General features: G+C 45.9%; 1 protein-coding gene across 1 annotated transcript in view; it reads right to left on the reverse strand.

Moving 5' to 3' along the window:
• Window positions 1-24,924, reverse strand: part of PCNX2 (pecanex 2) — a 1,407,555-nt gene that overhangs the window by 903,330 nt on the left and 479,301 nt on the right. Inside the window, exons 9-10 of the mRNA XM_075339694.1 lie at window positions 23,770-23,915; window positions 13,991-14,144 (exon numbers count right to left, since the gene is read on the reverse strand). Coding sequence (XP_075195809.1) covers window positions 13,991-14,144; window positions 23,770-23,915 — 300 coding nt within the window. The remainder of the gene's footprint in view (window positions 1-13,990; window positions 14,145-23,769; window positions 23,916-24,924) is intronic.

The following is a 24,924-nucleotide window of genomic DNA, read 5'->3' on the forward strand; positions in this document are numbered from 1 at the left end:
GTAGGGACCCGTTGACTACCCGAACCCTGAGTGGCTTGGGCAAGAGAACCAGGGGAACTGAGTATCGGGTTGCCAGGGAGGTCGAAATGAAATTGCCATCAGCGCCTGAGTCCAGGCAGGCCAGAGCAGAGAAGAGAGTAGTGCCAAACTGCAACTGGGCGCTGATAGTCAACCTAGAGGGAGAAGCAGCGTCTAGGAACCCCCCTCTGATGGAAACTAGACGCTGTCTTTTCCCGACGGTTTGGGACATCGGGTAGCTATGTGTCCCCTCTGCCCACAGGAAAAGCAGATGACACCAGACCGAGAACCTGGGGTAGAGGAGACCGCTTTGGACACCTCCATTGACTCCACGAAGTCGCCTACAGAGCTGGCTGGGAGACCTGTCTGGTGGAAGACGGGAGCCAGACGCTTTTTAGGCCGTGAGGACGTGGGTGCTGAAGAGACCTCGAGCCTCCGCTCCGCCTGGCGGATGTCTATGCGAGAGGCAACCACAATCAAGGACTCTAAAGTAGCAGGCACCTCACGCGTGGCCAGTGCGTCTTTGACGAACCCTGCCAGGCCCTCCCAGAACACAGGGACAAGGACCTTATCGGGCCAGTCCAGCTCTGCGGCAAGTGTCCTAAAGTGTACGGCAAAGTCCCCGACTGAAGCGGACCCTTGCCGAAGTCGTAGGAGGCGCAGCGCGGAGTCGTGGGTGACTTGAGGCCCGAGGAACACCATTCTCATGGCTCCAAGATAAGATGCTAAGTTATTCACCACCCGATCTCCGCGCTCCCACAACGGCGTAGACCACTTCAGCGCTCTCCCTGTGAGCAGGGACTGGACGAAGGCTACCTTCGCCTTCTCGGTAGCGTAAAGAGTCGCGGACAGCTCTAAGTAGGTGGTAACTTGGTTTATAAACCCACGGCACTCGGAGCTGTCCCCGCTAAAGCGCTCTGGAAGCGCAAGGCGAGGAGACCTTCCGCCCAATAGCACAGCCTGGGTAGCCGCCTGGGTGGCGACTGTCGTCAGAGCAGTCTTGTCGGAGGAAGACTGCTCCACTGCTGCCAAACGTGATTCCAACTGCTGCACATAACGCAGCAACTGCTGCTGCTCTTCAGCCATAGCCAGACCTTTAGCGCGACCGTAATGTTACGAGGGGGACCCGGGGAAGCGTGCCAAGATGGGGAATGGACAGCTTCCGCCGGTCAAGGTCCACTGTGCGGTGTAAGGGACCGCTGCTATGGTGGGTGAAGAGTGAGCGGGTTGCTGCTAGCGATCGTCTGGAATGTCACAGACAATCTATGTACACCGGTCTGCCCTAACCCGTGTGGGTTGTATGGCAGGGATCCCACGGCTCGGTGTACCTGTTGCACGGGGAAGCACAGAGGTGCCCACGCACGTGTGCCAGTGGAAGTCACGAGAATATGGCACGAGGGTAGCACAGAGGTGCCCACGCACGTGTGCTTTCAATAACCAGGTGAGTCCAGTGGAGACTCGAGGAGCTCACCTGGGACAGGAACACGGCCTATAGAAGGAGCTACTGCCGGAGCAGCAAGGCAGGGACACGGCCTGCAAACCAGGTGCTGCCTAAGCAGCAAGGGCCAAGCCCACAGAAGAAGATAATGCCTGAGCAGTGGCGTGGCAGCACGCTGCCAGACATCCAAACATAGAAGGACGGTTGCGCGCCGCCATGATGGCAGGAGGAGCTTTTAAGGAGGTGTAGCTCCAGCCAAGGGCGGGCGCGAGGCGGAGATGACGGACTTGACCCAATCAGGATCCACGACATCCCAGCCTGGCCAGTCAGGATTCACCACGTCACCAGCCTTGTCATCAAGCCGTGTGACGTCAGTGGGCGAATCAGGATCCACCAAGCATAGCACATGCTCACCCTCCTGCCTCTGGGAAATAGAGGCGGGATCCTCGGTCTCACAATGTGTAGAGATAACGGGAGTCTCACTGCTTCCCTGAGCAGCAAACCTCTGCACATTGCGCAACCTCACAGACCTTCGAGGCTGCTGAGCAGGAGTAGCTGTGGCAGGCAAGGAATGGGAGACCGCCTCATTTCTTGCAACAGGAGTACCACTAGGTGTCACCCTTGTGCTGCCTCTCTGAGGAGGTTTCTCCTGCAGTCTGGCAGACCTTCGGCACTGCTGAGCAGGAGCGCTCATGGCAGGCAAGGAGACTGTCTCATTCCTTGCCACAGGAGAGCCACGAGGTGTAACAAGCCCTGCTTTTTGCTGCTAGAACCGTTCTCGAACGTAACTAGAACTATCGAACTTTAGCAAAAAGCTCGAGTTCTAGTTCGATCTAGAACAGCCCCCAAAATCACTCGAACCGCGAACTGCAGAACCGCGAACCGCGCTCAACTCTAGTTTTAAGGAATACCAACAGCTGGTGACAAGGAATAAAGATCCACTACTTTGTCATAGAGACAGCTCTTTACTCTCAAGCTACAGTTCACTGCAGTTAAGCGGAAGTGTTTGAAGGGGTTGGGTTTGGATTTTACGTGCGTAGCATCTCATTCATTTTGGATAGGTGTGGCAACCAAAGCAGCAAATAGGGGTCTAGGATCAGAGGAAATTCAGAGGATTGAGAGGTGGAGCTTGCTGTGTTGTAAGTTGTATATCTGTATATCTGTCAATGAGATATATTAGTTATAATTCACAGATTGATAGATTGGCACCTTAATAGGAGAGCATGATTTAAAAAAGCGGCCAAGAGGCCCATGGTCACTCTGGAGGACCTGCAGAGATTGAAAGCTAAGAAGTGGGACAACTATTAGCTGTATACTCCACAAATCTAGTATTTATGGAAGAGTGTAAAGAAGAGAGGAAGCCTTGAAAAGTCCAGTTTTGCAGATTGCAAAAAGCCATGAAGGGCACACAGCTTGTATGTGGAAGAATGTGCTCTGGTCAGATGAGACTAGAGATGAGCGAACCTCTAGAGCAGGGTTCCCCAACCCAAGTCCTCGAGGGCCGCCAACAGTGCATGTTTTCAGGATTTCCTTAGCATTGCATGGGTGTTGGAATCATCAACTGTGCAAGTGATTAAATTATCACATGTACAATACTAAGGAAATCCTGAAAACATGCACTGTTGGGGGCCCTTGAGGACTGGAATTGGGGACCCATGCTCTAGAGGCTCGAGTTCGGCTCGGTTCGTCAAACAGAGGCCGCGTTTGAGTTCGGTTCGGTGATCCGTTCGATGAACCTCTCGAACCCCATAGAAAACAATGGGAGGCAATCACAAACACATAAAAACACATAGGAAACACCTTCAAAGGTGTCCAAAAGGTGACAAACAACTCACAAGACAACACAAACACATGGGAAAGTGACAAAGACAAATACGCATGCGAAAACACAACAGCTGGACGAGGAAGAAGAGGAGGAGACACAGATATATGAGTATATGCAAGTGATCATCGATGCCATTACTGTGCAACTTGAGCCTTGCTCATTTTAGGCTTCCAATCTGGATAAAATGCCTGAGCTCGCCACTTACGCCTTGGGGATCTTGTCGTGTCCCGCAGCCAGTGTTCTCTCGGAACATGTCCTCAGTGCTGCTGGGTGGGTACTGACAGATAAGCGCACGCGTCTGTGCCCTGACAATGTGGACAGACTAACGTTCATCAAGATGAGGAAGTCATGGCTCACAGAGGACTTTTCTTCCCCTGTGTCATCCAGGGGAGGCGAAAGGTAGGTGTATTTTTAAGAGTGCTTCATGCAAAGCATCTTTTTTCTCTGGAAAATGGGGATAACTGATGCCAGTTAAGTGGGGTGTGTGTGGCCCAATTTGTGGAAATGAGGGAGACTGTGGTTGGAGTCCCCTTTTTTTAAAAAAAATGAACCAAGATGAAGAAGTCATGTTTCAGAGAGGACTTTTCTACCCCTGTATCATCCAGGGGAGGCGAAAGGCAGGTGTATTTTTGAGAGTGCTTCATGCAAAGCATCCTTTTCCTTTGGAAAATGGGGACAACTGATGCCAGTCAAGTGTGGGGGGGGGTGGCCCAATTTGTGGAAACGAGGGAGACTGTGGTTGGAGTCCCCTTTTTTTAAAAAAATGAACCAAGATGAAGAAGTCATGGATCAGAGAGGACTTTTCTACCCCTGTGTCATCCAGGGGAGGCGAAAGGCAGGTGTATTTTTGAGAGTGCTTCATGCAAAGCATCTTTTTCCTTTGGAAAATAGGGACAACTGATGCCAGTCAAGTGGGGGGTGTGTGACCCAATTTGTGGAAACGAGGGAGACTGTGGTTGGAGTCCCCTCGCTGTCTTTTACATGATTTTCAAAGGGCATGACATGGCTGAGAGGTTTACTTTCAGCATCTGCAAACGGTTGGGTAAAGAAATGCTGCCTTTCAAACCTTTTGAACCGAGGATTTTCGAGACCTTATGCCCATCGCAGTGCCCCAAGAGCCGATGCCCAGTCGCCACTACTTCTCCAAGAACGGCGTGTCCGTGATACACCAGCATGTCGCACCAAACATCACCGCTTCTTTGAGAAACTCTGTGTGTGACAGGGTGCATTTCACTACAGATACTTGGTCCAGAAAGCATGGACAGGGGCGTTACATGTCGCTGACTGTGCACTGGGTTACTATGGGGAGAGATGGAGAAAGGTCTGCTGTACAAGTCTTGCCGTCCCCGCGAGTTGTGTGTCAATCCTTCCTCTGTATGTAGAAGTTTCTCCACTGCTTCTGCCTCCTCAACCTCGTCTGGGTCCTACACCTCCGCTCAAACCTTGTGTGGTGATGCCACCCGCGTTGTAACTGCGCACAAGGAATCCCACACACCTCCTTACTATGCTGGCAGTAGAGCTCAACAGCATCAGGCGGTCAACTCTTTTCTTTGAAATGTCTGTGAATTGTGAGTCACACCGCTGAGGAGTTGTGGACAGTAAGCTCTGGAGAGTGAGACCGAGTTTCATGAATGGTTGTCTCCACTCAACCAGCAGCCAGGGAAGGCCGGGTGCGACAATGATGCAAACCTGGGTGCGGCCCTTCGCCGTGACAATGTGACACATGTGCCTTTTGTGGCTCACGTGTTGTACCTGGTTGTCCAGCAATTTTTAAACCACTATCCCGGCCTACATGGCCTTCTGCAGAGAGCATTGTGTAATGCCTGCCTAGATCCACACACTCAGACGGGCTGTAAAGGATAGGCTAGAGGGAAACCACTCACCAAGCAGGATCCCTAGAACCCTGAAACCCTTTAACCCCTATACAGGGATTTTGAATTACACAGGGCCAAAGGTGATCAATACCTGTGGAAGGCTGCAGTTCCAGAGAGTAGTAGTCAGGCAGGGTCAAAACATTAATTGAGGAAGAGGAACAGAATGGGACGGCCAGGACTTAATCATAAAACAAGCAGAGGTGAAATGCGGATCGGCCAACGAGGTACATAAACAGCAGGCAGGAAAAGTATCAGGAAACAAGCACACAAAATCACAAATCAGAACTGGGGTAACAGTAACCAGAGGTTCCGAGCTATTTATGGCAGTGGTCTGCAGACAGGATGGGCCTAAAAAAGGGTGTGGTGTCTTCCCATTGGTTGTAGCTGAATGATGGTACTTCATCTGTGAGACACCCACCACCTACATTCAGCCACTGGTTCTGCATATCTGAAGGTAATACAGCGCAGTGGGTGAGCATAACCTGCGTCCACCTGCGCCGCTGGCATCGACTACTCTCCCATCATCAGCACTATGCACGAAAGGAACACAGTGTCACCTGGCGACCACAGTACAAACTGATGGAGCGGACTCCGGTGGTGACTTAACAGCCGTGTGCGACAATGATGAAAACCTGGCTACGGCCCGTTCGTCAGGGCAATGTGACACACGTGCCTTGTATGGCTCACGTGTTGAACCTGATTCTCCAGCAATTTTTAAACCACCATCCCGGCCTATATGGCCTTGTGCAGCGGGCACGCTCGCTATGTACTCACTTCCACCTTTCACACCCAGCAGCTCAACAACTTTCATTGCTCCAGAAGTCTTTCGGTCTGGCGGTTCCCCGCCTGAAATGCGATGTGCCGACACGCAGGAATTTGAATTTGCACATGTTGCAGCGTCTGTGGCAGCACCGCTGAGCCCTGCTGCAATACGTTATGACGTATACCCTAGGCTAACTTGATCCATAGGTGGTGCAGATCACGCTGCTGGAGTGGTGTCAGATCAAGGACCTATGCACCCTTCTTCACAGTTTTAAAATGTCGACGAAGATGTTTAGCACTGGCGATGCCATTCTCAGCATGACAATTCTGGTCTTATACATGCTGGAGCACACTGTAAACATTATTTGGAGTCAGGTGGTGGGACAAGAGGAAGGGGAGGAAGTACAGGAGGAGTCATATGCAGAAGGGATAACAAGATCTCCAAGCTCCAGACAGTCAGCGGCACCTAGGCAGCAGGCATGGTACGGTGGGGGAGAGGGATTAACAAGGGTGCATAGTATCAGCAAAACTGTTGAGGAAGGTGCAGGAGCCCATGAAGAAATGGAGGACGAACTGGTGATGGGCATGGAAGACTCAGCAGATGAGTGAGAGCTTGCTCACATTTCGATTGTGCAAGGTTGGGGGGGAGAGGGCAGAGGAAGGAGGCATGATTCTCACCTCTCCGCCATCAACACACCAAGGACTTGATCCTCCTGGATGCACAAGACACATGAGCGCCTTCTTGCTGCACTACCTACAACATGACCCTTGGATTTTCCGAATTCGAAGTAATGCTGACTACTGGGTTGCCACACTGTTAGATCCCCGATACAAGACAAAATTTTGCAAAATAAGTCCTGCTATAGAAAGGGACGCATGTATACAGGAGTATCAGCAGAAGGTGGTACGCGATCTTAGATCTGCTTTTCCACTAAACAACAGTGCTGCACAGAGTGAATCTCATCGTTTTATCATGGATAGGAGGAAATGGTCTTTTACTTGTCCACATCTGAGGGACCGAGGGCTGGCTGCTGTGCTGAGACGGCGTTGAGTATGGTGTCCCTGCAGAGTTGCAATTTTGGTCATATAGAAAATGAGTTGAAAAAGGAAAGATGCTGGTGGAAAGGGGAACAGGTGTGTTGGAAAGGGGAAAAAAGTTTGTGTCCGTGGGTTTGGTGGTTAAGCAACAGTAACATTTGCTGAAGAAACACCATCTGTTACGGTGGGAGTGGCAGATTTGGATAAGGTGGTATATACTATGTTACCGCTATATAAAAAAATTAAGAAGAAAAGAAAGAGAAAGGTATATATCCCCATTGCCAGTCAGTGTCCACCGTGCTCGCAGATGGAAAAGGAGAGGTTGGCAACTGGAAGGTTAGGTGGAGGATAAAGAGCTGGGTGGCTCTGAAACTAATATTAGCCTGAACCGAGTTAGACGACACTCGGATCTAGAGACTGTGATCCCTGTTAGCGTCACAGGGTCCACACACCCACCCAGCCCAGGAAGTCTCTGTTAACAACACAGGGGCCATTGTGTACGCTGCCGTGTGCGTTGGGGCCACACCTGTGGACAGCAGGCGCATCAGCAGCAGTCCAGTTAATGCCACTGTGCTGCACTAGCAGGACTGTTAGGACAGGAGCTGGTCTTAACCGGTCTGCGTTACCAACTGTGGTGGCGGCCTGCATCGACGCCCTATCCCTGCCTACCTCTGGCCTAAAGCCGCCATGGGTTCAACACATGGAGGTGTGCTCTTTCTGAGCATAATAGAAGACTGCGCACCTCCTTGTTGGCTCCAGCCCGTTTTATAACCTGGGTCCACCACAACCCAGGGTGGACCGCAATGCAACTCCTGGAGACAAAAGCAGAGTGACACATCATGTGTGGCATAACTACCGTCCTATTCGGAACCGCCACTTCAATGATGACCTCATGGCAGCCACGTCCCAAACACCTCACCAGTCAGTGTCTGACCAACAATAATGAGGTGACAAGTCATAGGGGCGGGCCTCTGCAAGCCAGTTCGGAGTGTCCTGGCCACATCGTCAGGACACCTGATGCCCTGTGGTCTATATGGGCTCCCAACATCAGGGGCAGGGCGAAAGAGTTAATTACCGGACCTAGCCTCTGATGCAGTAAGTGCCTGAGCATGCTCAGTAGCATGAAATACAGTCTCAGAAAAAAAACCATCAGCTTCAGCATACTGTCTAGGCACAACACAGGACTTAGACACGGAACGGAGTGCAAGTACCTGTGCAAAGAGGCTTTTCGCACTAACTGTGGGAGTATGCACTGTAGCCCGAAATGAGGACTTAGCCTCAGGAATAGCACAGTCAGGCGGAGCATACTCATTAGGCGAAACACTGGAGTTAGGCTGCGGCTGGGGTAAATCGGCACACGCATGCGCACTAGCCGCCTCTCCATACTTAGACATGAAAGAGAAAGCAGCCAGCTGGACAACCGGAGGCACAGACCTAAATGGCAGCTGATGCCTGGGCGCAACTGGAACCGCAGCACGCTGCTTGCGTTTACGGCGGCACCGATTCGTAACAACAAATAACAGCCAAAATAACAGGTGTACTTCTTCCCATGGATAATCTGATATGATCCCTTTTTTAACGCACACGACCATCGCTAACAAATCTAGATGAGGCACCAAAACAGCAGCTGCTTCAATGGATCTCAAGTGCTCCATAAAGTGGCCTGTCCTCCACCTCAAGTTCAATATCCCAAATACTCCATTCCTCTGTGGTGTCAACCCAATTGCACTTGCTTCCTAACAGCTCTCAAGTTTCCACCAGCCCTGCTGAGTATGGGGTAACAGAGATGGTTGAGTCTACAGAGCTGTTCCGTCACACTATAGCCTGGGAATCAGAGGTCTGCTCCAAAGCTGCAGTGAGTACAGACAAAGAAGTTATTATTATTATTATTTATTTAAAGAGCACCATTGATTCCATGGTGCTATACATGAGAAGGGAGTTACATACAGAATACATATACAAGTAACAATAGACAGACTGGTCCAGAGGGAAGAGGGCTCAGCCCTTGCGGGATTACATTGTAAAGTATTTTGGGGAGGAGACAGTAGGTGTGGTGTACGTTGGGTGGCAGCAGCGCACGGTGGTGGTGTCATTGAAGGTTATAGTCATTTCTAAACAGATGAGTTTACAGGTTCCGTTTGAAGCTTGCGGGTGTATCAGATAATCTGACGTGTTCAGGCAGCGAGTTCCAGGAGACAGGGGAAAAGATCTGCAGAGATAGCCAGAAGCTTTGTGAGTCTGATCCGGGCCCCGATGAAGAAGGTGCTGAGCATAATGTAGACCCTCATTTCCAAACCGTAAATCCTCCTGGTGGAGACAATGGGGAACATGATGAGGAGACTCAGATACCTGATTGGAATGACAACTTTACTATTCAGTCAGGGCAGGAAGAGGTTGTCTCGGAGGACTCAGGACGAGGGGAATGAAAACACACAGGGTGATGATGAGGTTGGAGACACTACTTACTGTCAAACAAAAGTCACCCAGTCAATGAGGTCAATAGAGGAGGTGGAGGACGATGCTACTGACGACGAGGTTACGTTGCGTCTTCCTGGACAGAGACAAAGTACTGGAAGCACGTTAACAACTTAATCCTCGGCCACAACTCTGCCTCTGAGCATAAGTCATGTTGCCTCTGCAGTTCGCATGGGCTATAAGCCTTGCCTAGCCTGGGACTTTTTTGACATCGCAAAGGATCACCCAAGTTATGTAATCTATAAGATTTGACAACAGTCTCTAAGTAGAAGGCAAAAACTCACACCTTTGAGTACTTACTCCATGAAGTGTCACATGGATATGAATTGATAGCGTGAAGGTGTATTGCTCAGCTTTAGCCACTGTCAAAGCAACATGCTTTTTTGGCGTTCATTGCATGCATTGTTGCAGACTACACACAAGGGGCTGCTGTTTTTTTGGATCTGCCTTTGTCTGTTTGGTCACTATAACAATAGCAAATTGGTCTTCAGCTGTGGACTTGGAGATGCTGTATATGAACAGAAGTAAAAGCTAAAGGTGTGTGTTACAGCAAGGAGCCACCGCGGAAACACTTTGTTCAATTGTGAGTGGAGTCGTGTTGGAGTTTGGTGAGGAGCACCGTAACGCCAGTGAGCAGCATCCTGTGCCACAGACCAACATTCTTCTGGTGCTGTCGATACTGTTTACCATGAGAGGAGCGTAAAGTCTGTATTTCTGGCAACTGGACATCACAGTACCCGGGTACGGTAGGCTGTGCCCAGACAGTAATGGGTGCATGCAACACTTTGTTTTATTAGCAAAACACATATCTGTTCTGGGTAGGCCGACTATATAGACAATAATTGTCACTTACAGTTTAAATCATAGAGGGACAGTGACACAAATTTGCATTGACTGTTGCTTTACAAGATTTCCATGACTGTGTTGCAGAGCTGTGTGGTTTGCATTCACACTGGTATCATCTGCCTTATCTATGAGGCTTCAGCTAACAAGAGTTGTCAGGGGGTAATGGGTTTTGTCTATGTTTAGGTACATAACTTGGAAGCTCTTATGATGCGCCACTGGTAAATCGTGTTCGCACACACACACACACACACACACACACACACAAACACACAAACACACAATTACTGATGTGAAGCAGAGGGATTACCAGGTAGTAGGCAACTGAATAGATTGTTCTATTCTTTCAATTTTATACATGGTTCTTACTGTTTGTTTTAGCAAAGTTCAACAATCATTTTTCAACTCAACTGCCTAGAGTCCTTTTCCTGTTGCGTGGTTTTGCTGCATACAGTGGAGCCCACCCTGTACACGACTTAAAATGAAGCATAAGTCGCAATGGGAATTTCACTGTGCTACAATGCGGCCTAGCGGGGCTGTGCAACCACTGCCTGCCCCATCAAGTGCATCTGCGTGCTCTGCATCCTCTGTGACTGTGGGGACAGCAGTCACACATGCTTCTTCTTGCTAAACTTCCACCCCTTTAATTGCAACTGGGAGTGTGATTGACAGGTCGTCAGTTGTTTTGGAAGTGGATACAGATGGTATTGTTCAGCTCTGTCACACATCAAGAGAACCACCATGGGATGAAGGCAACATTATATACACGCCTGCACCTTCGTCACAGATTGGCTGGACTACCTGCAGTTAATAATTGCGTACCAGAAATGGCAAGGCGTGTAGAATGCACATGTGTTGTACCTTGCTTGGCAGAAAATGAACAGTAAGGTAGTATCCCAGACAATTGTAGTATGCCCCTAAAAGTGTCAGCACTTTTGTAAATTAAAATTGCGTAGCAGAAATGGAGGAGTGTAGAATGCACATGTGTTGTACCTTGCTTGGCAGCAAAGGAACAGTAAGGTAGTATCCCAGACAATTGCAGTATGCCCCTAAAAGTGTCAGCACTTTTGTAAACTAAAATTGCATAGAAGAAATGGAAAGGAGTGTAGAATGCACATGTGGTGTACCTTGCTTGGCAGCAAAGGAACAATAACTTAGTATTCAAGACACTTTTAGGATGACAGAAAAAGTGTCAGCTCTTTAAGCAAATAAAATAGCGTGGCAAAAGTGGGCAGGTGGGTACAGTGGCCGTGTTCTGTGGGTACCAGGACAGTAAAGTAAGCCTCACTTTCTATCCCTCCTAATGATGAAATGCAGCAAGGAATTCCCTGATTGTGCTATAAAAATAGCGTAGCAAAATGTGCAGGAGGCTAGCATGCAGAGGTGGTGGAACTTGCTTGGCACCAGTGGGACACTAATTTAGGATAGCAGACAGTGTTTGGATGCCACTAAGTTTCAGCACTGTTTGCTATAAAAATAGAGTAGCAAAATGTGCAGGAGGCTAGCATGCAGAGGTGGTGGAACTTGCTTGGCACCAGTGGGACAATATATTTAGTATAGCAGACACTTTTTGGATTCCACTAAGTTTCAGCACTGTTTTCCATAAAAATAGCATAGCAAAATGTGCAGGAGGCTAGCATGCAGAGGTGGTGGAACTTGCTTGGCACTAGTGGGACACAAATTTAGTATAGCAGACACTATTTGGATGCCACTACGTTTCAGCACTGTTTGCTATAAAAATAGCGTAGCAAAATGTGCAGGAGGCTAGCATGCAGAGGTGGTGGAACTTTCTTGGCACCAGTGGGACACAAATTTAAGATAGCAGACACTGTTTGGATGCCACTAAGTTTCAGCACTGTTTGCTATAAAAACAGCGTGGCCAATGAGGGCAGGTGGGTACAGTGGCCGGGTTCTATGGGTACCAGGACAGTAAAGGAAGCTTCACTTTCTATCCCTCCTAATGATGAAATGCAGCAAGGAATTCCCTGAGCTGAGGTACACAGACGCTGTTATCTAAAGCTGTAAACAGCATTTCCACGGACCTGCCTGTCAGCTATGGCTCTGAGTGCCTGGAAATCAGCCCTGAAAAGGGCTGAAAAAAACTGCAGTCCCCAATCTGTACAGCGCTGTGTGTATAGCGTATACAGCAGGAGCGGCGGCAGCAGCGTGAGCGGTGACTGTCACCCACACACACAAGGCAGATAATGGTGGCGTGAGGGAAAATGGCCGGATTTATAAGGCAAGGACATGTGACATGGACAGCCTATGACACATGCCCTTGCTTGTCTGGCAAAAAGTACACTTAGCTGTGTGTGTGTTTGTGATTGGCTGACATCCTGGCCCGCCCCACTGCACGCGCGCTTAGGAAAAAAAAAAATGGTGATCGGCATTCTCTCAGCAGCACAGATCTAAACCGCGTCCCCCCCCGCACACTATACGATGAAATTTGATAATAGTGTGAGTCACAGTGACTCACACTATTACAGTGAAAAGCCAGCTAGTAAATAGATAGGCTTTTTGCTGATCGAACCGTTCTCAAACGTAACTCGAGCTATCGAGCTTTTAGCAAAAAGCTCGAGTTCGCGTTCGATCTTGAGCACACCCCCCAAAATCACTCGAACATGAAATTGGCGAACCTCGAACATCGCTCAACTCTAGATGAGACCAAAGTGCAACTTTTTTGGACTACATGCAAAATGCTAGTTGTCGTAGAAAACAATGAACATCACCCGGAAAACACCATTACCACCGTCAAACATGGTGGTGGCAGCATGATGCTATGGGGCAGAGACATGGAAGCTAAGCAGAGTTGATGGTAAGATGGATGAAGCTAAATACAGGGCAGTCCTGTAGAGAAATGTGTTGGAGGTTACAAAATACTTGAGACTGGGACTTAAGGGCGCTTTACACGCTACAATATATGTTACGATGTGTCGGCGGGGTCGCGTCGTGACGCACATCCGGCATCGTACATCATAACAGCTACGTGCGATTGTGATTGAACGGTAAAACGTTCATCACATGCACGTTGTTCATTTCCTAAAAAAGGAACGTCAGGTTGTCCATCGTACCCGGGGTAGCACACATCATAGTGTGTGACACCCTGGGAACGAAGAACAGATCTTACCTGTGTCCCACCTGGAATGCGGAAGGAAGGAGGTGGACGGGATGTTTACGTCCCGCTCATCTCCGCCCCTCCGCTTCTATTGGCCGGCTGCCGCGTGACGTCGATGTGACGCCGAACATCCCTCCCACTCCAGGAAGTGGATGTTGGCCGCCCACAGCGAGGTCATATGGAAGGGTAAGTACGTGTGACGGGGGGGTTATTCGTTTGTGCGACACATTCAACAAATTGAACGTGCAGCACATACGATGGGGGCGGGAACGATCGCATATGATATTGTATGCTTAATTGCAAGGTGTAAAGCAGGCTTTAGGTTTACTTTCTAGCAGGACAATCACCCTAAAAATACTACTAGAGCTACAATGGAATGGTTTAGATCAAAGAATGTTCATGTATTTGAATTTGAGAATATGTTGAAAGACTTCAAAATTGCTTTGAATTCAAAATGTGGAAAAGTTCAAGGGGTATATACACTTTTTTGAAGGCATTGTACATAAATGATTACAGTTGTTCCATTCATTTGAGTGGATATTATAAAAATCCATGCACATACTACAGAAACAATCCAGTAATCAGTATACATATATTCTTACCTTGAGAAGGCAAAACTGGCAGCTAGCAATGACAACACAAAACTGAAATATCCAGATATCTCTAAAGATATCTTTTTGCAAAACTGAAAATCCAAAAAATGACACAAAGATGGCTAATAATATGGCTAGGATGTTCTCGACAATGTTTTCTGTTCTGCAAAACAAAACAATAAAAATGAAATCTAAGGATATACCATAGATTAACTTTCAGACACTATAAAAGAAGAATAAGAAATTGTTGAGTATCTATCCAATGATCAGCCATAGCATTTAACATATAACTCATCATCACCCTATGCCTGTCTGTATCTCTGTATGGTAAGTGTTTTGCACTTTTGTACTATTGTACTATTCTTTGTGCTATTTTACCTTAATTTTGTTTAAACTTCTTATGCCCCAAAAAAAATTCTATGTACAGTCTTTTTCTTATATAAACTGGACTTGATTTTTCACGATTACATGGGGAGACCTACATGTCCTGCATCCCCTCTTATTTTTCTCCAAAAATGTTTTTTTTTCCCTTTTTTTTTCTCTCTCTTTTTCAGTAAAATGGGCTGATGATGATCTATAAATTTACTGAGCATTCTATCATGCATATATGTTATGATTGTGGATTTTCTAATACTGGATGATATTTATATTCATGTTTCCTAAATATGTGTATTAGTGGTAAATTAACCTTTTAGACATGAAAGGGTAGAAATAAAGGCAGAGGCATACACCCTCTCAGCAAATAAATGGTGGAATCCAATTAACCAACTTTCTTGTAGCCTTTCTGTCACATTGGGACCAGGTTATGACTAAGAGATTTCTCTTGAAACGCATAAACCGGACCAACTAGACCTGGTGTTTCATATTTCTGTATGTCTCCATTTTTGAAGATTTTATCATAATTTTGGAAGAAAGAATGAGTCTTTTTTACATGCTAGACTTGCTACATTTTTTCTGTTTCAATGAAGTCACTGATCCAAACTGGGAATGTGGCATGCAGAGCAAGGACAGCAGTGCAGACTGGGATAGATCTGCAGCACCAAAACAGACAGGAAGAGGCAGTGGGGTGGCTAGTTGGAGTATGCATTATACTGTTCCCGGTAGCGCACACACACAGCCAAGTTTTAGGTGTTCCATTATCTGGTGGTTTTTTAAAGACCGTGCAGACAATTAAAAAAACAGTCATTTTCAACCTGTGCCATTTCAAGATCAGCAGGGACCTGACCACTACAAACCTGACCACCATCAGCATGCACAGGTGTAGTGCTCCTAAAGCCATCAGGAGCTACACGGTACTGCATCCTATCAAAGATGCAGGGCCTACCACAGGAACCTGGAAGACCAGTGCCGGTAACAGCAAAACACATTATAATCCCAGTTATTCTCTTCCCCAATGACTGGTGACAGACTAAACTTGGACCCAATGGATGGCCACCCAGGGGTGGAGCCGATCCAGTCCACTAGAGGACAACCCGGTGGGGGGGTCAGACAGTCAATTGGAGTCTGCAAGTGGAAGTGAGAGGAGACAGACGTAACCGCACTGACGGGAGTGTATGATGGTGACTTGAGGGTACAGGCGTGTGGTTGCCAGTGGAGTACGGTGGAGTGCACCCAGAACCATAGCACCGACGAGGTACAGAATTCTAGGTCAGGCAAACGGGAGAACTAGGGCCCGGAACCAAACACCGACCCTACAGGGTTCAAACTTCCCGCCGTACGGACTAAAGACTGAAAGACTACAAGGAAGGGACCCCCAAGATGCTCAAAGCCATGGGGACACACCAACTTGAGAAGGGTGCAGGTGAAAGAGGCCACCAGGTCACCAAACCGGCACTGGGAATAAGGCGACTAGAGGTAAAGACCAGCCTTTCTCCGGGTATCAGCCACCGAACCACTGTGAGTAAAGAACCCAGTTACACTGCAATCCCGTGTGTGGCCTACCTTCTTTCCGTGCCTAACTCCATCACCTACCCCCTGGGTACCTGGCCCTACTTGCGGAGGGCCCAACATCCAGGCTGCCACTAAGACCTGCCCCAGCAGTGAGAAACTATACAGCAGCGGTTCCATAACTATAACCGCAACACGCAAGTGACGTCACTATCAAAAATTTATAAACATTCCCCTGTACATAACCCCCTTTTTAAAGTGACCCCCAGGGTCCCAGAATTGGGCAATGGCCACCCAGTGAACTGTTCCCCGTATGTATACGGCCCGGGAACGAGTACCCATAGCCCTGGGGCGGGACAGCTTTCCTGGCTTCACGAACAGGATTGGCCTTGACTCGATAAAACCATGTGACAGGCGCCTTATGGACTGTCTTTGACACTTCTCCTATAACTGCAAAGAGTTGCACACTGAAAAAGCCAAAAATGTACTGGGGAAAAATATTGCACTGCATTACTGCAAAAGAGAGATATTTAGTTTATGTATTGGCCAATGCATGTAAGCCCGGACACCAAACAGCAAGGTATATCTCTGTAATCCGGGAACCTAACTTAAATGCGACTATCTAGGTTAAAAACATCCATATCTGGGAAAAATGCCACTATTTGGACTGCAAACCTCCATGTATGGGCAGCTAGGCTCCTGCTATAATGGTTATGAACAGCCAGGTCTTAGGGCGGAGTGCCCAGTCAGAAAGACACTCACTAGAAATATCAAAAAACTGACCAGCACATTCAACAAATGTGAACAGGTGCTAACTAAAAAAACATAGTAACTATAAATGCAAACAGTTGCACACTGAAAAATCCAAAAATGTACTAGGGAAAATATGGCACTGCATTACTGCAAAAGAGAGATATTTAGGTTATGTATTGGCCAATGCTTGTAAGCCCGGACACCAAACGGCAAGGTATATCTCTGTATTCCGGGAACCTAACTTAAATGCCACTATCTAGGTTAAAAACATCCATATCTGGGAAAAATGCCACTATTTGGACTGCAAACCTCTATGTATGCGCAGCTAGGCTCCTGCTATAATGGTTATGAACAGCTGCTTTTTTCTGTGCTTCTTTTCATGCTTTCATGCTTTTTTTCTTGCTTCTTGTCATGCTTTCTTTGTTACTATTGAATGCTTGTTTCAGCTCATTAAACTTTGATGTGAAAAAAAAGGTGTTCTGATGTAATTTCCTTGTTCAACCCATTTTCTTCAATCTCCATTTTGGAATAAAAGTGATATGAAAATGATGATCTATCAGATCGTTTACCGGCGCCGCTATCCACCGGCTCATTCAGGTGAATAGCGGCGTCGGGAATCAGGTGCTCGGAGATCACCGTTGCTATAGTAACCCTCTAATTAGGTTACTATGGTAATGGTGGTAGTGGTGACGTCACCGCTTACCAACCCGCAGTCTTTGCTCACACATTGAGTGATTAGACAGCACGAGGAGCAGAAGCGTTCTTCCTTCCCCCGTGCTTTCTGATCTAGCAAAGCTAGATCAGTGACTGAAGACCAGGATCGAGGAGGGGGGAAGAGAGGAAGTAATAAAGATGGGAGTCCCTAAGTGTGTCTGTGTATTTATTTCTAATAAAAAAAGACACCACACAGAAAAATACTTTAACACTTTATTGGAGATTCTTAATGGCCGGGTCAAACTTGGCCTGACATTAAGAATCTCGGACTTAATACCAGCTGGTAAAACAAAGCTAATATTAAAGCCTTATTACCCAGCGTGCCACCCGACACCAGGTCCGCTGGAAGAGTTGGATACAGTGCCAGAAGATGGCGCTTGTATGAAAGCACCATTTTCTGGGGCAGCTGCAGACTGCAGTATGCAGCAGCGGGCCCCGAAAGCTTGGGCCACTCTGCACTGCAGATTCCACTCCCTAGCTGTCTGGTTGTACCTGGCTCGACACAAAAATTGGGCAAAGTCCACGTCATTTTTTTTTTCGTTTTTTGGCAAAAAAAACCCTCAAGAAAATATTGCTTCCCTGGATTTTCCATTGCCAGTGAAGGTAACACTAAGAAGTAGGGTTTAGCAGCCAGTAGCTGTTTGGGTTACCCTTAGCTAGCAATAGAAAATGCAGTGGGAGCCCACGCATTTATTTTCTTTACCCCTAACCCTTTTGGGTTATGTGTTTGTTTTTTTTATTTTTTTTTAATAAATTTAAAAAAAAAATAAAACCAAAAAATTAACATGGGTTTCGCCATATTTTTGTATGCCAGCAAGGTACAGCAGGCAGGTACGGGCTGCCCCCAACACCCAGCTGCCTATTTGTACCCAGCTGGGAACCAAAAATATAGGGAAGCCCTTCTTTTTAATTATTTCATGAATTTCATAAAATAATTAAAAAAAAAAAAAACGATGTGGGCTTCACCCGATTTCTGTATCTAGCCAAGTACAACTAGGCAGCTGGGGACTGGAATCCACAGCACAGTGTGGCCCAAGCTTTTCTGGGCCCCCCCTCGCTGCGAATTGCAGTCCGCAGCCACCCCAGAAAATGGCGCGTTCATAGGAAGCGCCATCTTCTGGCACTGTATCCAACTCTTCCAGTGGCCCTGGTATCGGGTGGCTCACTGGGTAATAATGGGATTAGGGCCAGCTTTGTATTATCAGCTGGCCCTAAGCCTGAAATTCATGGTGTCACGCCATTATTAGACATAGCCACCATGAATTTCTAGTAAAAATAATAAAAAACACAACACACAGAAAAATATTTTTTATTAGAAATAAAACACAACACAATTAGTGACTCCATCTTTATTGAACTAAAGAACCCCCCTCTGCCGTAGTCCTGTGTCAAGGGTCCCGCAATGTCCAATCCGGATCCAATATCATTTGATCAGAAGGCAAACTGATCAGATGATGACACATCATCTGATCGGTTTGCCTTCTGATCAGATGATATTGGATTCAGGTCTTTGAACCTGACACAGGTTCAAGGACTTGAATCAGATTACACATTAGCTGATTGTTTAAAAGTCCCATGGGCTCCATGACCCGCTGGTAAGCAGCTGATGCTATCACCTGATAGCATCATTTTATCGTTTAAGTTCAGCGAAGATCAGCTGATTCATTCTCTGCTTGTTAAAAAGCCGGCAGGCTTTTCACCGCTGAATGTAAACAATCAGCTGCTTACCGGCAGGTCCTGGAGCCCATCGGACGTGACCCGGGAGTCTGCAGAGAGGTGAGTAAGGTGCAGAGTTCATCCCAGCGGCGGATCTCCAGGAAACCCCGGTGATCCTCCTACATGAACTGCATTCAACTTGTGACATGCCTGGACCTCCCTGTAGAGTGGTGTCATAAAACACTGCAAGAATACTGAATGCCTGGTGCACAGCACAAGGTGAACACAGTTCATGCAGGAGGATCACTGGGGTTTTTCGGGGTTCACCTTGACTTCAGCGGGGGTTGCCTGCATTTATGTGGCATAGGCTGGGCACCAGGCATTCAGTATGCTTGTGGTGTTTTACCGCGACATCTCTTTGCAGGGAGGTCCGAGGATGTCAGGAAGTGAATATAATTCATGGCGGAGAATTATCAGGGGCTTTCCTGGAGATCCCCCGCTGGGATGAACTATTCACCTTGTGACGTCAGCGGGGGTCCTTGCATTGTTTACCGCGACACGTCGCTACAGAGAAGTTCGGGGATGTCACAAGGTGAATACAGTTCATGTCGCTTTCTTCTATGAAGGAATCTACATAGCCATAGCTTTCTTTTCTCCCTAAAAACGCCCAAACGCATAAAATATAAAGCAACGTGGGCATTACACATGCGTTTTTTCTTGCTTTTTTCCCTGAAGTCAATTGGGAAAAAAAGCAGGAAAAAACGCTAAAACAATTGACATGTTGCTTCTTTTTTCAGCAAGAAAAAAAGCAACTGAAATTCAGGACAGCAAGTCCTGATTCTCATAGACTTTGCTGGGATGCTTTTTCCTTGCATTTATTGATTAAAAAAGCAATGAAAAACGCTAGAAAAAATGCTGTAAAAACGCCCTGTGGGCACAAGGCCTAAGCTTGGAAATGGGAAAATAATTTGGAGACTGGTAAAATTTAATAGGAATGAAGATTTATTGATAAATCTTAAGAGAAGACAAATGCCACGATTCTATTACATCATGACCAAAATGAACGAAAAAAGATTACCCATCTATTGGAAAACAATGCTAAAGGTTATTGGTGGGAAGTAATGTTTGGTCATTCAAATGCAGCAATCATACTGAATTATTTAATCCTTCCAATTGTTATTTAGATGGACCAAGGTCTTTTTTCAACCTATGCAACTATGTTATATTACTCATTGTTTCTCTCATTTTATCCCTTTTACAAATATACAGTACATGTGTTGTCTAACCCATTACATGTATAAAAAGATTAAGATTTTAACTGCGAAAGAACAAAACAATGTCAAAATTGCATCAAGTGACACATAATATGTGAGAATTGTGACAGAAAAGAAAAGACTGTTGAATTCCAAAACAAAAATAATAGAACAATTCTAATAGAAATGGGTATCCTAAGATAAATTATGAAATTGACTTATTCTATGGGATTCTTGTGTGACATAATGATCCAATGTATAATAGTATTTTTTTCATTGCATGCTTCCTTGAATGTCCTATTAGAAATTTAACTGGAAGTTAATATTTTTTTGAGTGAAAGTTGGCAGATGGTGAGTGAATGTGGCAAAAGACCTACATACAGACCCCCAGTTGGACATTTAGTACATATAATTAAGTACACCACATTGCTTGTGGTGCAGCTGAAGGTACCAGGGATATTCTAGTCCTGATGTGATCTGGGAATCTTCATGTTGTCCATTGTCAAAATAAATGGACAGGTCTAACGTTTTTTTTTTGTGGTTGCAGGGAAACATTCCTGTTGTTGGAGAGGGCAGGGAACTTCTGACAATGATGCTTCTTAGATTCGGGGGCTGCCTAACACACAGAAGTGAGGGGTCTGGAAAAACAGATTTTAATTCGGCATCTTTTTGCAATAATGGTTTTAGTTTCCATGGAGCTCCTCTTACCACCTCTAGATTTGGATTGTAGGTGATCACAAGGAAGACCATTCATCCATTCATTTTTGGTGATTATCCAGGAAGACCCATCATTTCATGTGTGGGCACCCTCACTGAACAGGCTTCTGGATGGGTAAAGGGTATTCTTAGACCCCTGGTAAGGGATACAACCAGCTACATTCAGGACACAACTGACCTACAAACAGCTTTTCCAATTCATGAACAATAATTTATACCTTTCAATAGGCCACAAGCAGGACATTCCATTCACAAACACCGCAGGAATTACCGTATTTTTCGCTTTATAAGGCGCACCTGATTATAAGACGCACCCCCAAATTTGGTGATGGAAAAGAGAATTTTTTTTAATGTTAAATGGGGTCCGTCTTATAATGCCAGTGTCCATCTAACAAATCATAAAGGGTATATGTCCCTCAAAGCCCCCCCATCCTAAAATTAGCCCCCTTAACGTGGATATGGCCCCCTTATACTGAATATAGTTCCCTTGTGCTGGCACACGTCCCCCAGTGATGCCACATGTCCCCCATTGATGGCACACGTCCCCTATTGCTGGCAAACATCCCCTATTGATGGAACATGTCCCCTATTTATGCCACACTTCCTCCTGTGCTGGAACACATCCCCTATTGCTGGCACTTATTCCCTACAGCTGGCACAGTTCTCCTATAGATGGCACACATCTCCTACAGCTGGCAAAGGTCTCCTATGGATGGCACAAGTCCCCCTGTGCTGCCCATGGCCCCCTATGGATGGCACATGTCCCCCTGTGCTGCCCATGGCCCCCTATGGATGGCACACCTCCCCCTGTGTTAGATATGGCCCCCTATGGATGGCACACCTCCCCCTGTGTTAGATATGCCCCCTATGGATGACACACCTCCCCCTGTGTTAGATATGGCCCCCTATGGATGGCACACCTCCCCCTGTGTTAGATATGCCCCCCTATGGATGACACACCTTCCCCTCTGTTAGATATCGCCCCCATGCTGCTGCCCCTAGTAAAATAAACACTTTATTTTACCTTCTCCAGTGTTGTCCTCCCTCATGTCTCCCTCCATGCTGCTGATCTCCTGCACTTCCTGGTTCTCAGTGCTGGTCATGTGATAGGCACAGCAGAGTGATATCATCTCTGCGTGCCTGATCACAGCGGCAGCAGGAGACCGAGAGATCAGAGCTGGAGGAGGTAAATAAAGAGTTTTTTATTTTATTATGGGCAGCAGCATGGGGGCCATATCTAACACAGGGGGGGATGTGCCATCAAAGGGGGGCGCAGGCAGATATAATGTGCGCCGCTGCCCCAGCCCATTACCACGGTGCGGTTTCAGCACCACAGTTATGGACAGCGACAGTGCATATTACATGAGCGGGAGCAGGAGATCTGCCGCTGACTCCTGCAGCTTTCACCAGCCCCCAGCAGAGCTCCAGAGCTGCCCCCACCTCCCCTGGTCTCTAGTATATATATATATATGTATATATATATATATATATCCCCCCCCGCGTATATTCGGATTATAAGACGCACCCCCTACTTTCCCCCAAAATTTGAGGGAACAAAAGTGCGTCTTATAAAGCAAAAAATACGGTATGTATCTTCCAAGAAGTTATAGGCACAATGTCCATTTGGATGCAACCTGTTCTCTATTAATAGAACAAAGGGCAAAACACCACAGGACACACAATGGCCTTCCTGCCTCAGTCTTAGTTATGAGCAAAAGAGGGAGGATGCACAACCGCAATAGTAGTGACAATAGATATAAGGGTGCACAATTGTCAAGCAATGGCAACAGACAAGGGAGAAAAAGTGCTTGACAAAATATGGCACTCACTCAATGAATAAAAATGACAAAGTTTTATTAGTGCATAATTAAAACCATACAGCAATACATAAAAATAGACACCACCATATAAACCAAGGGCCCCTTATGCACCTAAGTTCCTTTAATATATAATAGCATAAATCTTGCCAAATCAAATAGCAGAGAAGGCTCCTAATAGAGCACAAGAAAATATAGGGGAATATTGCAATACTATTAGAAAATGTAAGGTGGGACAAGGTCTACAAAATAACCATATAAACATATAGAGGTGAAGCAGACCAAGCATATAATATAGCTGATATAAAGTCCGACTATAACCAGACAAGGTATAGAAAAAGCCAAGCTTGTGTCAAAATTAGCATACATTGAGCAGAAAGATAAGGTGCAAAGGAGACCAGGCCCTTGGTTTATATGGTGGTGTCAATTTTTATGTATTGCTGTATGGTTTTAATTATGCACTTATAAAACTTTGTAATTTTTATTCATTGAGTGAGTGCCATATTTTTTCAAGCGCTTTTTCTCCCTTGTCAGTCTTTTTTACTGCACTATTCTATGTCCTGTTGTGTATAAATATGTGACTCTTCAGATTTTGTGTTATACCATGCCTGATGAAGAGACCTGAGTAGTCTCGAAAGCTTGCTATTATTACCATCTTTTCAGTTAGCCATTAAAAAGTATCAACCACTGAGGACTCCCAGTTCTTTTAAACAATTTTGTTCTTGTTATTAAACATTTTTGTTATTATTCCAAGTTTGAATCATTGTTTATACAGGAAATAGGACAAGATAGCGGGAAAATACCACTAACCTTGATTATGTAACTGTACCTTGAATATGTTTTGATAAACAACTAAAATGATAAAGTTTGTGTCACTTTCCCAATATTTCTGGATCTAACTGCATGTCTCACTAGCCCAAATCCATATTTTCAGGGTTTTCTGATTTACCTAAAACTTTTTTCACATTAATATTCATAAACCAGTACTTACTTGTCCAGCAATGCCAGCAATGTCAATCTGTCACACCAAACTTTGATCCATTTACCAGGAAAAATGTGAAATTTATAAAAGGTCTTTTTTTGAAAACTTGTCACTGATTTGACATTAGATGATTTTTCTGATTCGTTACTTAAGGACTGCAAGACAAACAGACAATTATTATTAGTATTGACAGTTAATGAGTATTTATCATATTTTTTTTTCAATTTTGGAAAAGGAGTAGAAACCCTGCCATTGAGTTCAGAATACATATTTTACTTTTATGACACATTTTGTTTTATCTCCACAGTTCAAGAGACAACTTTTTCTATCCATACACCAATATAAAGGCTTATTTCTTGCTGGAGTGAGAATAAATTGGTGTACTTAGAATCTACTGAATAAAATCTGTTGACTGTTTCTTCTGAAATAGAAAATAAAGCTATTTTTAATGCATTCATCGTGCAGTATAAATTATGTCAACTTTATTGGGGTAAGTTGATAAGATTACAGCAATTTCAAGTTTATTTTTGTAGGCTGTTTTACTATTTTGGCCGAATAAATACATTTCTAACCCCTTCCCGATTCAGCCAGTCTTTGTTTAGTTTTGTCCTCTCCTTATTTCTGGAGACATACCTAACTTTTTTTTACTGTCCAGTCACTACAATCTTACGAAGGCTAGTTTTTTTTTCCTTATTATATATATGTATTTGATACATAAGAAATAATAGAAATACCAGTAGTGGTGGTCTGTATTTGGGTGATGGGTGTTAAACCCTTTAACAGCAAAGTATACAGCCCACTGCACGAAAAGGTTGTATTATGCTGCTACTTCTAAGAGATTGGCCTGAATCACTAAGGCCGGATTCACACATCCGGCTTTTCGCCGGTTTGGCGGATGCAGCGCTCGCCAGTACAGTGTATACAGTACACTGGCAGCTCAACAAGCGCCGGTCACATGCTGTCATGTGACTGGAGCATGTGACCCAGAAGTTGCGGCGCTGCCACTGTACTGTATCATACTGTACTGGCGTGCGCCGCATCCGTCAAACCGGAGAAAAGCCGGATATGTGAAACTAGCCTAATGTTAAGAACCCTGTTAGAGCTTGCTTTCCATTAACTGGGATAACTTTTTCCTTATGATGGTGGCCCTCAAACTACCTAAAC

Source organism: Anomaloglossus baeobatrachus, chromosome 3 (genome assembly GCF_048569485.1).
Source record: "Anomaloglossus baeobatrachus isolate aAnoBae1 chromosome 3, aAnoBae1.hap1, whole genome shotgun sequence".
NCBI classification, from domain to species: domain Eukaryota; kingdom Metazoa; phylum Chordata; class Amphibia; order Anura; family Aromobatidae; genus Anomaloglossus; species Anomaloglossus baeobatrachus.